The 18,540-nt window shown below is 22.5% G+C and overlaps 1 protein-coding gene across 5 annotated transcripts in view; it reads left to right on the forward strand.

The window, feature by feature from the left end:
- LOC112604375 (calcitonin gene-related peptide type 1 receptor) overlaps positions 1–18,255 on the forward strand; it is a 155,615-nt gene extending 137,360 nt beyond the window's left edge. For 4 of the 5 annotated variants that reach the window (XM_025353379.1, XM_025353383.1, XM_025353380.1 and 1 more), the window contains exons 9-11: positions 3,773–3,814; positions 4,713–4,802; positions 18,045–18,255. In XM_025353379.1, the coding sequence (XP_025209164.1) occupies positions 3,773–3,814; positions 4,713–4,802; positions 18,045–18,092 (180 nt within the window). In that variant the 3' untranslated portion in view covers positions 18,093–18,255. The remainder of the gene's footprint in view (positions 1–3,772; positions 3,815–4,712; positions 4,803–18,044) is intronic. The other variant, XM_025353384.1, reaches the window with a different exon arrangement.
- The last annotated feature ends 285 nt before the right edge of the window (positions 18,256–18,540 follow it).

Here is an 18,540-nt window from a genome sequence, read left to right on the forward strand (position 1 = left end):
TCTTAAATCTCAAAAATAAACTTATCGTTTCTTAGTGACATAGCATTTTTATAAAATCGATTAAAAACTTTGGAATACCAAACCAAAAGTTAACTAACGTTATAATATTAATATATTATTATGATATATTGGCATGACCACAGTCATTGTAATCATTTTATTTTTTAAATATAAATTTCTTATTATGTAATGATATAAGTAACCACAAAATATGGTTTTTTATTATTATAATGGTATCGTGACTTTAGCTACTTTACGAATATGATGGTAATACATCTATAGTAAATATTACATAAGTAGGTAAAACAATTAATATAACGCTTATAATAGTCCTTTAAAATATACGACTGACTTGGTGGAGTGTATCTACAAAAACAATGTAAATATGAGTTTATGAAAGCGGAAAAACATACAAAAAATTGTTTTTTAACGGAAAATTAATTTAAATAATAATAAAATAGCATAAACTCTCAAAGATGCAAATATAAATTGAAAATACCAAAATTTATAGAAAAAAATAACTCTTATATTATGTTATTGCCGCTAGCGTAATATTAAAAGTAATTTCATACCTCTCCAAAGACCTATTTAGCGGTCATTAAAAATATTAAAGGTGAAATAATCACAAGATATAAAAATATTTATGTCAAGGTTTTTTAAACAATATCCATTTGTCACGTTTAAAATCTACCTAAATAGTTTTATTAATTTTATTAATTGTAAGTCCAAGAAACATATTATTTAGTATATAAACTTAATATCATTATACATTTTCTTTATAAAATGTAATTATTTAATTTTTTGTACATTACAATAAATTAGGTTAACTATATTATTTTGCACTAAAATTAACGATTTTATCAAAATAAAAGTTTAACTTTCAAAATAGAAAATTTTAATCAAAATATAATAATGTACTTATTTAATATCAAACTTATAAAATTAGATATATTATTACAAACTTTTCTCATTTAAGTACGATAACAATACCATAAATAATTCAGTATATACTTTTTTAAATGAAAAATAAATACTGTTATACTTAACATGTATTATATCAATAAATAATTTTGAAAAATTTTTACCATAACTATTTATTTTATTTTTTATATTCTTTCTTGAAATTATTTCTCCAAAATATACTATTTCTCTAATATATTTAGTTAAATGCAATAATTTACTCAAAATACCTATAACATTTAATGTGTTTTTTCTTTTAATATCATACTAAAAAATAAAAATGCATTTTATAATATATATTTAGTATAAATAACATTAATTAAAAACAACCTTATTATGATAGAAATAACGTTGAACTATTTTAGTATTAGTTTGTGGTAAAAATTAAGTAAGTTTAAACATCTTGTTTCTAAATTACCGAAATTCAAATATACATATTCGGGTGGTTTTATTTATTGACGTTACTCTAGTTAAAATAAACAAAAAAAATCGTAAAGTAACAGTTAATATCCATACATTTAAGTCTTACCAACCCCCGTCAGAAAGGAAGAAAAAGAAGATTAATCACTAATACTTTAGAGTACCTATACCTTCTAGACAATTTATAACGGTCATATTGATTAATCGTGATAGCAAGAATAGTCTTTATCGGGTTTATTTTAATGAAAAAATATATTCATTCGATAAAACATAATTAAACCGAATATAAGTTCAGTGATACGAGCAAAAAAGGGTTAAAAGTGGTCAACCTTGTTTACCATCAATTTTTTTTTTTTTTGTGTTTTCTTTATTATTACAAATATTAGTGATATTATTAATAAAATTATAAGACAAGTAAAATATTATTTGTTAGAATTGATGGATTACAATAAAGTTACTAATTTGCAGTAAAAGTATTTGATATTTTAAATTATTTTTTATTACGTTTATATGCATAACAGTATATTATTATTTTTCAATGTAAATACAAAATAAAAACGTATTAAACTATTAATGTTTATTTTACTTTATAGTTGTAAATATATAAACACTGAATATACTCAATATAGTATACACTAAAAAAAAAAAAAAAAAACAATTATAAAATATATCAAAAGTAGTCACACACCAACAACTATTAAATATATACATTGTACAGTACTATAGTCTGTTATTTTTTAAAACATAAATATACATCAATAAATTAATTTTAAAATTGTTTTCATTACATTTAATTAATATAAATAATAATTTTATTTTTTATAAAATTGGGTAGTGTAAGGGTATACAGTAGGTAACCGGTGATTACTGAATACTGACAGTCGGACCTCAGTTGTTTGTAGACCGTAATTAAGTGATCATTACCCCTAATTGTACTCATAATTGCATTAAAATAATATTATCGAGTATGAATATTCTTTATGATAACTGCCAAAACAAAATAAATTAAATATGCAGCTGCCGTTATTTGTTACAATCCCTTCTTCAATAAGTCAATAAGAGCAAATTAATTGTTTTCAAACACCAATCAATATGTTTTAAACTATATTTAATATTTTAATACTTATAATTACCAAGTAATATTTTTTTATATAGATATAATATAATAGTATTATTAATAATTCACTTAATAACCATCCTAACTATTAAGTAGAATTATATGTTTAATGTGCTTATAAATTAAAATCTAGGATAGATTCTATGTAAAATGTAATGTTTAAATATATTTACTTATTATTAATAATTTGAGATATTTCAATAATAATTTTTGATTGAATTTAATCATTGCGTTGTAGCTAATTAACGTAGGTATTTACGTTGTTATTTTCCTAAGGGAATACGTTACAAGAAACATCACAGATACATAAAAAAAAAAACCTATAATATTAATATGAAATAATTATGCTTGATTATTACTGATTATTGATATATAAAATCTTACTATCATATTATACAGAATAACTAAAAATAAAACTATAACAATATAAAAAACTAGTTATTTTATACATTTTTAGGTTTGATAATTAATGATTTTTGTTTAGGATTAAAAAAGTTAAATTAAAATTAAATATGACATTTTTAAATAAAATATTAAGTACTTAATAAAATAAATATTTTTAAGCTGTAGTATATTGCATTATATTCTAAGAAATAAAAGATTTAACTAAATGGTTTTTATTCTAATCGGAGAAATAGTTTTTATGTATTTAAATAAAAAAAAAAAAAAATGTTAACTATTTTGATAAATTTATTTAATTTATATTTATGAGTTTCTTGTGAAAAAACATTTTTAATTTGAATAATTATATTATGATTAAAATATTTTATAGTATATAATATTATTATTCTTATTAGTAAATTCTTCAAAACACGATCCATTTACTTCATAAAAATACGTATGATTTATTAAAGTTCTAACTTAATTGTATTCATACAATATGTATTGGTAATGTTTAGCGGAATATACTCTTACATATAAAAATTTTGAATCAAGAATTGAAATATTGACACAATAGAGAATAAAAATAAAATGTTTATCATATTCTAATAATATATGTACGTATTTTTTTCTATAGTTATCAATGATTTATACAAAAATTACGATCAAGTGTATAGGAAATACTGTAATAGTGTATACATAGTGTATTTAAATACACAATACACGCTCAACATACATTTGAATATTTACCTGTAATATTTAATATTTATTTGTATTTTGTAGTTATATTTTTTTATTTTTTCTTAAATACTTTATAAGCATGATAAGTATGATATTTTTCTCACATTTTAAAACATTTTGTGTTTACAAAATATATTTATTTTTTTTTTTCAGGGACTTTGTGTAGCAACATTATTTTGCTTTCTAAACGGAGAGGTATGTAAATTTGACAATATTATATTATAAAACACGCAAAATCGAAAATAGTTTGAAAAACGATTCAAAGTAAAGAAATTACTAATATGAAAAACATTTTGTTTAAAAAAAAAAAGTTTTTTCTTTAAGAACACATGCTTATATAAAATGTTAAAGAAAGTTTTAACGTGTCACATTATTGTTGAACAGTGTGTTTTGTTGTGGATTAAATCTAATTTTACAAGGAATATTTCAAGTAAGAAAATAAGAATGATTTATTACAAAACATGCGTTCGTTTCGACCCGAATGAAATGTAATAAATATATATTCGAAGTACATAATACACGCCATAAACGCAGATTACACATCTTGGCGCTTGTACATTTTTAAATGCATATGTATTTCATTGTTTTGCATTATACATGAAGGTCATAAATCATAATCATAATCATTGATTTTATTTTAATGTTCGTGACTTCATATGTATAAATATTAGATATAGTAAAATATTTGTATAAACATTGGGAACTATTCACAATAATTCTTGTTGATCCGTATGCTATACTGTACAATATTTTTTTTACAATCATCACGATTCTTTCGTCCAAATACTATATCGTACTTAAGCCATTGATACGTTTTGATAAAACAACGAAATCAGAATTTTCCTCAAGGAAGTCCTTAGTGTTTATATAATATTATATTGTTGTTAAATATTATGATTTAAAATATAAATTATTACCGTATACAATTTATCACGTTTTGGATATAAATACTCAAGAATTGGATTGACGGTCAGAAGATGGTAGGGAGAGTGTCAGATTCGGGGGACCCCTTGATTGTACCTGTAGACATTTTCGAGGTCTCCAGGTCCACTTTAAATACAATGTCACGTCGTATGTTGATTTTTCTTCACAGGTTATAGCTCAAATCAAGAGACGGTGGCAATTCATGTTTTTCCGGACGAGAGCAAACTCGTACACAGCAACAACGGTCTCGGTACGTCAGGTTAGCTACTGTTTACTATTTGCACGTTGCACGCGCCACATAACCATTGCTACCTGTATAATTTGATACGCCGCGCGTCATCCAACGATCGCAAACGAAATTATGTATAATTTCTTAGGTCTCTAGCTTCTGCTCTGGTGGATATTTCATCGGTTTTTCCACGGTAACGGTTTTCAAATGTGACCTCTGACGAGTTCATAACGCAAATACCCAACCCCCGCCCCTATAACATTACGATGATTGACCAAATTACTTCCTGTCTACTGTGCATGAGATCTCGGGCAAATTTACCGACCCGCCTGCAGCTGTTAGCTTTCTCATCAGTTTTCGTTGACCATTTCACCGATGTTTTACAAGTATCATAATATTATTTACTCTGTGCCGGTCGATCATGAGTACTTTGGCATTTTTCCACCGATTCATTTCCGGTATCCGGTCTCACTGCACCGGACCACTGTAGTCAGTAACGTTCAAAATCGCTTACAGCAATTTAAAGCGACTAAATCGATATAGTTTTATTTTTCAACCCATACATATTATATTTACCTGCAACAATGCGTATATTTTTAGATTTTCAGGAACTTAATTAAATATGAATTTTACGATTTGGAACACTTCATGTTCGTCAATAATAGTATGGTGATTCGATCTATCATCAAAAACTCAACATATTTTTACGCATGCGAAAAAAAATATTAATCTTTACTAATCTTTTATACTCCAAATCGTTACTTGGAAAACAAGATAATATTTTAAAAGTATTTTCAATGTATTTAGTGGTTTTATAATAAACCTTGTGTGGTTATTTTATTCAATGAAAAGTTTTCTTACAATTTAATAAGAATAACAGCTTAAAACATATACGATACAAATGTATTCACTGATCAAAAAAAAAGTTTATCGTATGTGAACTTATGTCAATTTATAGTTTTGTACCGTATAATTTTTGTCAATACTATTAAACGAATATCACTACAAAGATACATTTTTAAATTAAAAAATAGATTTTCATAAAATATAAGTATTTAGTATATAATATTTTAACCTAGTTATGAAATCGTTCTTCTTGTCTATACTTATATATTTTAATATGTTTTTAAACCTATATGTGTATTTTGTAGGGTGTATTACAAACTATTATAGTATAATATTACGCAGCATACATATTGAATAAAAAATTACGTACACAAAATATGTATATTTTATTGGCTTGAAATTATCAGTGGTTGTTACTATTTATGGATACATATCTGTTTTTATTTTATATGAAAGTGGCTTCTTATAGATGGCAAGTACTAAAATTGCACGTGAAGATTATTTAAGATCGCTGTATGCGTTCAATGGTCGTGAAGTATTTTTGGTCGATAAGACCATGTTAAGATTACTGGCAAGGGCTTAAAAGTACCTGCATAATATATATACTTTGAATTATCTGAACCACGTCACAATACTTAAGTATTATTTTATTTTTTTTTTTTTTTTTTGATAACCATCATAATATAATGTAGGGATACTTTTAATAAATATTTACCTTATATAATGTAGTGTTTTGTTAGCATTCGATTTTCATATTCAATTTTAATATAACATTATGGTTTATAGTGAATTTGTTGAACTATTAATTTAATGATTTACGTTCTAAAGAATACGTATTATCAATATATATTTTACATATAATTTATCATCTAATTTATTTATTTTAAAATTATTTCTGAAATTTTTTTCATGATATGAATTTTGAAAAATATGCGTACGTACTATTTATAAACTTAAATATATATATATATATTTTTTTAAAATGGATTTTTTTACGCAACTTATGTTGAATAACATTTACTTGTAAAGTTTAAAAAGAAATAGTGGAAGTCTAACTTGTCATATTTTCTCATTAAGTGTATATCAATGTCTTGATTTATGTTCTTATTCTTTCAGGTTTTTATTTCTCATCTGCGTAGTTATTTTTATTAAGTGGTATTTCATGTTTTTGTTTTTTGACTCTATATTTGTCACATATTTTATATTTTTAATTTAATGGATAACTTTTTTTTTCATCATTTTACTTTGGTAATTTGTAGGTCTTACTCAAAATTTGTAACATGATTACTATATATTATTCTTTGCCCAATCAAAAATTTTTATTCGACGATTATACTACAGTTGGTGTTCCGAAAATCAGCAACTATTTTAAGTGACGTTGTGTATAATATAATAGATATTTTGCATTTTCATTTTTATACTATTTATATGGAGCTTGAAAAATCTCTCGTTATTGTGGTATGAAAGATTATATTATACTATTACACAAATAGTAATAGCTTTAGCCATCCATACACATAGATCGTTAAAAACTATATTTTTTTCGTTTAAAGCATTATATTTTTAAGTTATCATACTATATATTATTTTCAATTTTTTCTAATTTTATAAATTATTTAACTAAAAATATTTAAATATGTTAATTTTTTAAATATTTTCAAAGAATTTTAAAGATAATTAGAAAGTTTGCCAAAGTGCAACATGTGTTAAATTACGGTTAACTGTTCAACTTAAGTTAATGTAAATTTTCGTTAATAGGCTATAGCGTTTAAATACATAATTACTAGTTAGTAGCCGAAGATTTTAGAGTAATGTGATGTACAACATGTGTAAGCTATTAAATTCATTTTTACTTGCTTATAAATATAAATATAAATTTATTAAATATTACTTAGAAGTTACATTGTATGTTAGAAATGAAAATTTAAACCAATAAGGTAACTATGGAAATCATTATTATGAAACTATTGTAATTTTTTTTTAGTTTTTATATTACAATTAGTTTATTTGGCAGGTATTGTAAAATTCAATATAAATTATTTTTAACGTTCTTATTGTTTGTCACATTTTGTACGATAATTTCATATTTCTGTTGTAACACAATGATCTCATTGTATTTTTCAAGCTGACCAGTAAAACTTTTACGTAACATACCTGCGTACAAACATAATTTCTAAATATTTTTGGCACTACAATCTGCGCTAGATGTTTCCGTGTAATCATAGTATAAAACATACAATTTAAATATAAGCGGTTGGTCTACAAATAATAACAACAACAATTTAATTTTTTATTGAAATGCTCTTAGAATTGTTTTATAGAATTCGAATTATATACTATATAATAATATAAACTTTATTTAAAATGATTGAATAATTTTATTATTGCAATATGATCTCAGTAAGTTATCTCAGTATATCTTTTTTGTAAAGTAAATTATTTGTGATTCATATTAAAATATATGGTGTTAGTGTAAAAGTATTTAATTACCATTTAATGGACTTAAATTAATAGTTGTTTTAGTTTTTTTCAGCATTATACCTTTACTACGATTGCCCATTTTGCATAATTATCTATTGTAATAATATATTGTTGTGACTAGCTTGTGTTTATAAATAACGACATTTAATCAACGTGGTGATTAGTAAATAAACATGTTATCGGAAGATTTTAAAAGCCAACCGACACACACGATTAGTGAAATATACAATATATTATGTATAATAGAGGTTCACAATACTGAACACAGGCACATTGTTTAAAAAAAAAAAAATGTATAGATAGGTACTAGGTACAGCATGTTTTCAGGTATTAATAAATAAATCCAACAAGGCACAAGAATGTATTTTGTTGAATTGTTAAAAACAATACAATTTAAATAAACTATGATATGGTATCATTGACTGTAAAAGGTATACAATCAATTATCTAACAATTATCTTTATATATTTATTCAAGTAGATAGCATTTAAAATATAAATTGAGTATTATATCTTATCTTGACAAAATATTTTAACACCTTACCTCTCTAAAGTTATTTTCTTACTATAAACACAATCATTAAATAAATGTCAGCGTACTGTAAGTTGATTAATAGTTTAAATTGTACAATTTCAGAAAATGCATCGTCTATAATAAAACTTTTACCAAAACTATCTCACAATTCCAATTTCACTAGTAATTACTTTTGTAAAGCAATATCAGTAAAAGGAAAAATGTAGTTATTTTAAATTATTGGTTAAAACTAATTTTTGTACTTTATCTTTCCTGGATTTACTATCAACTTTATAAACAGATACTATAAAACATGTCAAAAAGAAACGATTGACAAATCACAAAACTAATCTTAAAATCAATAATAAAAATATATCCATTACTTCTGTTGCCTTTTTAACGCACTTTTTAATGACAATTATTCGTTTCATAATATTTAGAGCCTAGCATAAAAACTGAGAGTTATTATACTACATCTTGAGTTTTGAATTTAATTCGTCATTGAAGTCATTTTAATAGATGTGTTAAATTTGAATTTAATGAAAAATCATTGCGTAATATAAAAAACGATTTTAACAACAATAAAAAGAGACATTTAATATTTTAGCTTTTATTTTTAAGGATATTTTATAATTGATTTATGTTACTGTTGGTAATCTTTTTTGCTATTGATAAACTATTTTGTTCTAAAATCATTGTACAAATTAATTTGTTTAATTTTAAAATATAACATAATTTATCACTAATATTAAATTATACATCAATACCAACGTATAAAATAATATGAATAAGTTTATGGGATGAATAGCTATAAAATTATTTTGAATACTTTATAGATTACATTAAAAAATAATAACATATTTAAACGAAAAAAAGGATGACTATGATTAATATCTATTAAATTATTACAAATCATTTAAATACTCGATTCTAACAAAATTTGGACTTCAAACGTATATTAAACATTAATTTGTCCATACAATATTTTAACTCCAGCAACAATCATAATATTTATGAGAAATCTTGTTAGAAATTATTAAGCTTTTAAAGTATTAAATTCAAATATTTTATTCACTTTTGAATGCAAAAAAATTAGCAAAATGTCATGGTTATCATAAATGTTGACAAAATTTTAATCTCAAACTATTATATGAAAAATTGTCACTTTAATGTATTTTCAATATTTTGGAATTTCTTCAAGCTTATAAGCAATTGTATATTAAATACAAACAGAATTAAAAATGTATCAATATTATCAACAAAAAACCTAAAAGCGGTTAAAAAGCTTCTGTAAACTGCTTAAAAAGAGCCAAAATATTTCCAATGTTGTACTGTACTTATACATAAAAATCAAACTAATATATTCATCTCCCTAAAAAATAATATTTGTTTTGAGATTTTTAGATTTTGAATAAAATTACATTGATTTTTTTTTAATAATTTTTAATGATGCACATATAACTAGCAACAAAAATTTTAGCATGTCATTAAACAAATATAAATGCATGCAATTATGAATATTATAAAATTTAATTTTAATAACCTATTATATAAGATACATCGATTCTTTAAAAATAATCATGAATTTGAACATTTATACAAATACGTATGTACAAAATAATATATAACATTTCTGAATAGTTAATTTAATTCAAAATCGATGAGTAAATATATACTTTAATTCAATCAATTAAAGTAATTTTTCATACAAGATGTTCCTAACAAATTATAACTAACCTAATTTAAATTTTTTACTGTTTTAGTTATGTATTTGAAAATCAATCATATTATGTAATGGTAGGTGTCATAAAATAAATTGAAATCGACAATTTTTTTTTTTTTTTTCATAGCGAAACAAAAATACACAAAGTAGAGGCCGAATGCTACTTAGACATTATATTAAATTAATTGACAGTTCTGCAAAGGTCAAAAATAAGAATATAAAAAAAAGAAAACTAAAAACCTACTAATATATCGAAAAAACTTACAAACCGTGTAAAAACATAAAAGTTCGTTACTAATTTTTTTTTTTTTTTATATTTATTAAAAATATAGTATAGTATAAGTTTGTAAATAAAAGATACTCATCAAAAATAATAATAATAAATATGTGTTAATTATAAAATGTTAGAACAGCATTTAATAAAATATTATAAAAACAGGAATAACATAATATGGTCACAACACTTAAGACTATATTATTGATTAACTGATAATAAGTAATAAATACTAATTTTTAAAATAATTTTATTAACAAAAGTTAAATTTTAGTATAAATTTCTTGCTAATGTGGTAATTAAGTATTTGAATCATGTTTTCATAAACAGTTTGCCAGGCACGTTCAAAATATTACCATGCATCACAACCTTATAAAAAATAACTGCCAATTATCCTGGTATATAGATATATAAATTATAATATATTAGGTATAAACATTCAATTTGAATATAATACGATTGCTATGCAATAAATATAGTATTTTTCCATCTATTTTGGTATTTTGACAAGGATGCATATTTAATTTCTCAATGGATTTAAAATAAGTTTTCAAAAATGCACAATATGTGGTTATTAAAACAAATAACATAAATTAGAGGTTTAATATAGATACAAAATACAACAATAGAAGTTACAACTATAAAATTAAATATTATATAATATTGCCTTTCAATAAAATTCCATTAACACATATTCATTTCATCCAACATTGTTTTTTCACAAAATTGATTTATAAAAGTTATATTTTTTTTGACATCTTACATAATTTTAAATATTGCACTTAAATTCCGTTATATTTTAAGAAACACATTTCATATTTGAACTCATTATTTATTTTAAACACTTATTATACATCATTAAATAATAACTATAGATAAAACTTATAAAATATACAGTATAAGTTATAGTATAGACGTATAGTTATTATAATAAATTGCATTTTATTTTGAAATTGTTTAGCTTCATATAACATTGTTAAATTTTTTCGTTGTTTAATATATAACGTTAGTTGATGATGAATACGAGTACAATAATATAATTATTCGAATACTAATAGTACTTCCGTTGGTTGTTTTATATATAGTAATAATGTATTAATTTATAATAAGACTTTTAGAAGTACAAACAGAACAATGTCTTTCCTAAAATATAATGAAAATGAACACATTATATTTAGAGTTATACGGGAAGTCAGAAAAAGTCAAAATAAATGTAATATAAATGAAAAAAAAAAGAAGAAAAAAAGGTAACTTTTATAACCAACTTATAAAAACATGATATCAGGTAAAATTTAAATTAAATTAAATATTTGCTATATTTTCTATACGCATTTAAAATTTTAACGGTTTTAATAAATTTAGTTCGTTTAACTTAATAGCTTCGGTATCAATCTATAAAATTGTTTTTAAACGAACTATTTTTTATCGTATAATTTATTATTCTTTAAGAACACGGTTCATCCATTACCTAAAGTTAAGATTATTGTTTATTATTGTTTTAAAAATATATATTATATATATATATATATATAACTATTAGACAACTCATGTTTTTAGATGTTTGGAATTAATTAAAACTAATAACAAGTGCTTGAATCTTATTAACAAAACTTTCTTTTAATCTTATTCGTATGCTTTTAGAAAATCAAATAAGCTTTGAAAATAAAAACAAAACTTGATATAAATTATACATTTTAAATAAAAATATATTATGCAAGTACAAAACATCATAATTATTTTATTTAATAGTGAATAATGTTTGCATACAACTTCCCCTAATAAAATAAGTTTGTACATAGAAACTGTAAAACCAATCGTGTTGAATAATTATTAATATACAATATAAATAATGTAATGTTTTTAAAAATGTTCATATTGAATTTTACCGATATATCATATTATGTATATATAGGTATATGGTGTATAATGTATATTGATAAGTATTGTTTAGTTTCAAAACATAATTTCCGTGTCAATTACATCCATAAATTCATTTTCCAAAACACTCGGTAATATTCATGATAAAGTTTGTTTAGTGGAAGCATCAAAATTGAATAGAAACACTATTAAATTGTAACCATCTTAGTCAACTTTGAGAGCATTATTTCCTTTCTTATTAGATCCAAATTATCTTTAGACATAACTTTCAACCCTTGGATTTGATAACGTTTCCGAAGCCAATTATTATTGTTCACCCTTGAAAATTGCTTGTTTTAATAATTACTTTTTGAATAAATATTATATTAATTATTTTTTACTGTGCATTTCCTGATAAAACTAATATTTAAATTCATATTTAATATCATATGATTTAGTTATATATTCTAGCTATAATAAAATTCAATAATTGATTTAAAAATTGATTATTCTATTATTTATTTTTATTTATGCATTATAGTAAAATGTTCTTAATTTTTAAAAAAATGATGATAACTATAAGTTAAATATATCATATTAAAAAACTGTATACACTGTTATTATGATGACTTTTATTATGTCATTTAATTATTCGCATATAGAGATAATTTTTTATCAACGGTCAATTTAATATTGTATTATTAGAAACCATATTTTCTCTGCCATATTGTCGAACTATTTATACGTATTATTATAATTTATTTTTGTAAACGATTTTAACTTATTTGACTTCGTGTCTGTGAAATCACAAATTAGTTATATGTTCGTGATATATTTGTATAGGTAAGAGTACATTGTCTTTTTTGTAAAACTGTTAAACTAATACAAAGTTTGTGATTTTTATTAATCGATATTAGTTTAAGCTTAATAACTTAAGATAACCGTACACCTATTAATTATTTCAAATATTGTATATACATCATGTTATATAAATAAAAAAAAACAAATAAAACTTTATCGCCTTGGTCTTATGTTTCTATACTGATAACATTCAATATTTAAAGAAAATACAATTGGTTTTATACTTATTTCAATGGTTTCAGTTACCAATTAATTTGATTTTTGTTTAATTTTTAATTATTATCATATTGAGAAAGTTCAAACAAGTTTGTTTATCATACATTTACCATTCGAACACATTAATTGATATTGAGTATTGACTAATAACTTCAACTTTATGTTCTAGATACTTCGAATTGTTCATAACTTAAAAGTCTTCAGAAAATATTTGCTTATTTATAGTTCTTTTTATTTACTTAAATACATTTACTTTGTATCAACATTTATTTTTGTTTATGTCGATAAAAAAAAAAAAAAAAAAAACTTAATAACTTATGGTTTGTACTTTGTAATATATTTTTATTATAACACATGTTTCTTCATTTTGAACAACTTAAACAACTTATTTTTTATTTACATATAAAACATAAACAAAACGTCATATTAACCATTAATTTTATTTCAAATATGATCTAACATATCTATTTTTAAAAAAAAATGAATTATTTTTCTTGATAAAATATTAGAAGATATATTTGTCTTTACATTATATATTTTTATTAACTACGATTATTTAGTTTTGATTGAATAAAATAAATTATTTTTATTAATAACTATATAAAACTTATTTATGAAGTCTATTATTCTTGAACAGCAGTCATATTTAAAAGAACCAAAAATCAATACAATACTATACTTTATGACTTTTTATATCACTGTCTAATTTAACTAATTTATTTTATAAAATAATTTAACTGGTGACAAGTTCACTGCCTTACTCAAAATTATGATAATAAATATTTTGTACCTATGATTCAAGTCAAATTTCATAATTATTTAATTAATATTTTTTTTAGTATAGTACTATAAAAACATAAAATGATAATTTATTGTTGCAAAACCATAATTATTATAGCATTAGAATGGTAAGAAAAAAATAATAAGTTTTTAATAAAATTAATAAAATACAACACAAACTGTTTATTTTGTAAATACTTATCGGCTACTGACCACTTATATATTGTTCTTAACACAAATAAACCTGTATTTCCTATAAAGAATGGTGTACTACTAATTATCGTGTTCAATTATAAAATAATTATAACTACTTTACTCTTTTCTTATATCCAAGTCTAGGATATTTCAGAAATACGTTTTTGAAGACTCCATTTTAATGATAGATTCTTTTTGCTAGAACAGTGTTTCCCAACCGGTGGTCTGTGGGCCAGTCATAGGTGGTCCGCGGTACCTTTCTTCGTGTTCTATTAAAAATTATTTATTTTTTTTTTAACAGCGAAAAATATTTTGTTTTACGCCGTAATATACAGTTATCTTATCGTTGTTTCTACCGACGACCGATAAGTATTTTCTACTTTTATAAGTGTCTCTGATACCTATCAAAGTAATAAATTATACTATTATCGCGACCGATAATGATCATGTCAATTTCAAACATCGTTGCTTATATATTTATACTTTATGAGTACCGACAAATAACTGTTATGGATATTTATTCAGTATGCGCTCATTATTCGTTTGATTACCACGTAGTACGTTTTGAAAATTAACATTTTTCGATAAATTTTGTGTATTTTTGTTAATGAGCAAAAAAAAAAAAGGTCTTCCTAGTTTGCGTGAAATTGAGGTGGTCCGCGACCTATAAATATTGTCGAAGTGGTCTGTGGTGGTAAAAAGGTAAGGAAACACTGTGCTAGAATAATGATTTTCAAATATATTCACATTATTATACATATTTATGAGCTAATGATAAGAAATTTAGTGACTCGAACAATAATTATTTAAAAGAATACTAGAAGTAGCAGTTGTTCACCAGACGTTCATCTAACAGTTCGCCTATCGCTTCGTCTAAATCGTCAATAGAAACAATTGCATTTTTACTTCAATGAAAATAACAACAAAAATTAATTGCATTTGGATTTTAATAGATTTCAAAACAAAAAATTCCAAATTACAGATAATGAAACAAAGACTGAGATCTGGTGCGAAACTTTTTATTATTATGTAAAAATTTTTGTAAGTTTTTGACTTTTTGTTTGGAAGTAATGCATAAATTAATGGATGCACTCCGCGTAAACTTTTAACTTCTATGACATATACTTGAACAAATAATAATGGTACTACTTTAAAAGTACTATCTGTTTATCATGCGCCAAAATCCCTCAAAATTTCAAGAGCAATTGGACGTCCAAAAATTAAAATCTTTTCAATTTCTTGAAAACTATCAAATAACAAAAACTTTTCGTTAATATCTACAGATGAAAAGTATAGTTGAAATTGTTCAAGTATTATCAATGATTTTAACTTTTAAAAGTTTTAAGTATTTTGATTCTGGCGGTATACTGCTAATATTTAATATCCTTTTCTTTGAATTTGTTTTTCAAAGCGTTTCCACTTTGAAGTACTTCAAAAAAAAAAATAAATAAATAAATTAAAAATGTTTATTATACAACAAAAGCTTTTGATAATTGAGAAAACAAACTTACGTGTATCAGTGTTTACTGTTAAAACTGTTTATCATAAAATTGTTTTTTTCCTATATTTTTTTTTCTCATAAATATTTTTAAAAAAACATTAATTAATTTTGAAAAACATAATATTTATCAAAAATTACATCATGAATGTAAGTTATTTATTATTAATTATGTATGTCATTATTAGTAGTTCTATTATTTATCAACACGCTACTTATCATCGAAATAATATGTCACTTATATGTCATTTTTAAACTGTCCCATTCTTTACCCTGTTTCTGTACATTCGATGTTAAGATACGTACAACAACATAAGTATTTTTTTCAACTTTTTTTTAAAACACCAAAATATAAAAATAAACTTTTGACACTTGGAAAGCAAATATTTGATAAAATTGGTTTTATTAATAAACTATATTAACTGATTTATTAAACTTTAACGATTAAGGTAATTTAAGTAATGAACCAAAATTGACCACCAATAAAATAAAAATAATTAATATCAATATTCAATAATTAAAATCGTGATTTATACTAGGATAAAATAAACTTATAAATGTCGAAATATTTTAAAACTGAAAAAAAAACGAGAAAAAATCTTGAAAAATAACACAAGTCATCGAAAATAAAAGTACATAAGCTTTTTTTTTTTTCATCTGTTCATTAAAATTACTTGTTCCAATAAATCTTGTAATATCTTTTTAAAAACTATTAGTTTTATACACATATTAAGTTCTACTATTAGGATACATAGATATATCTATTGTATAGACATATAATTTAAATACTTGATGATAAACGTATTTAAATGTTTTAAATATTAATAAATATGGGTAATATGACTAATCAATTTGTTTATAAAAATTAATGAATGCGTGGTTATTAAATTGTCACGAATTTTACCAACAAATTTTAACACGGTAAGAAAGCAATGTATCTGTATGATCACATCATATATAATTTAAAAAAAAATGTGTTAGGGTCACTAAAAGTCTTTTTTCAGCCCTTATATACGTTTATCCAACTAAATATTTATATCTCCGTCTTTGCGTGTATTGTAATATGTTATTTATATTATATTTAGTATTATTTGCATGGATCGTTATTATATAGTTTATGTTTTTTTTGCATGTTCAAATACATACTAATACGAAACAAATAATATAATATATATTTTTACCTACACGCAGTTCATATATGGGTGTAGACATCAATTGTTTATAAGTTCCTACATGTATGATGTTAGTTTTAATAATATGCAGATGTTAGTTTTAATAATATGCAAATAACAGCAAGCGCACTACAGTAGTTGATATTATAATGTAGTGATTTGTATAGAAACAATTAAGTGAACTTACATTTATAACAGTATTTATAGTTCGATTAAGGTTTTATTATTTTTATCATAAAAATATTTTCATAATTAGGTTAATAAATAATGAAATAATTTACAGTTACATTTTGTAGATTGAAAAATAATTTTTTATTATGTTTTGTATATACAATAAAATTAAGCTTAATTATGATTATAAAAATTAAAAAGTAATCTGTTTATTATGCCGTGTGTTTTAATTTAATTAAAACTTAAGGTTAATGTATTAAAAATAAAAACAATTAGTCACGTTGGGTTATAGACAGTAACAAATATACAATTTTCAATTTTCCATATTTATATTATAAATTTATAAATTAATTTGTAATATAACTTAATTAGACAAATTAATTTAATATAATAACATTCGTTTTGAATTTATTGTATTTAATATTTAGTTATACATTTTCCTAAATTTTATTAAACACTAAAAATAGATTATTTTTATCTCATCTGGACCAAACTCAATATATTATTATCATACAAATATTTGAAGAAAAAAAACCAGATACCTACTTTTGTCATAAATAACTTTTTGACAATTCATAAATTAGATTACTGTAAATTGTTACATATCAATAAACACTAACACTGACTTTTTGAGAATTGCTTTACATTGAAAATAAGATAAATTAATATGAATTATATGTTACAGTTCATAAGATCAACCGCAGGTCCAGGCGATAATGAAGATAAAGTTTAGAGACAACATGTGGTAATAACGTCATTTTTCAACAAAATATTGAACATTTTTTTTAAATATATAATAAATTGTATGTTTGTACAAATCTATCACGTATAGACTTTCCATTTGCAACACAATAATAAACTAATTTGAGAGTTTGTATTTAATGTTATTATTACGATTCTACCTACGTTTTTTTTTTATTATTATTCATAATTACATTATTATGTACAGTTATTGTTAAATATTGTATTTATGTAGCTTATAAAAATGTATAATCAGTTACTCTAATACGTGCATTATTAAATTAAATACATAATATTTGTAAATTATACCTAATTAAAAAGCGAATTAACAATATATATACTTTTTGTTCAAACGACTTGAGTAATTTAATGTTGTTGACCGCATAAATAATTATCACGTCTAAATATACAATAAATATATAACTATATTATAAAAGCTT

Source organism: Melanaphis sacchari, unplaced genomic scaffold (genome assembly GCF_002803265.2).
Source record: "Melanaphis sacchari strain LSU unplaced genomic scaffold, SCAv2.0 Contig11_pilon_pilon, whole genome shotgun sequence".
Taxonomy (NCBI): Eukaryota; Metazoa; Arthropoda; class Insecta; order Hemiptera; family Aphididae; genus Melanaphis; species Melanaphis sacchari.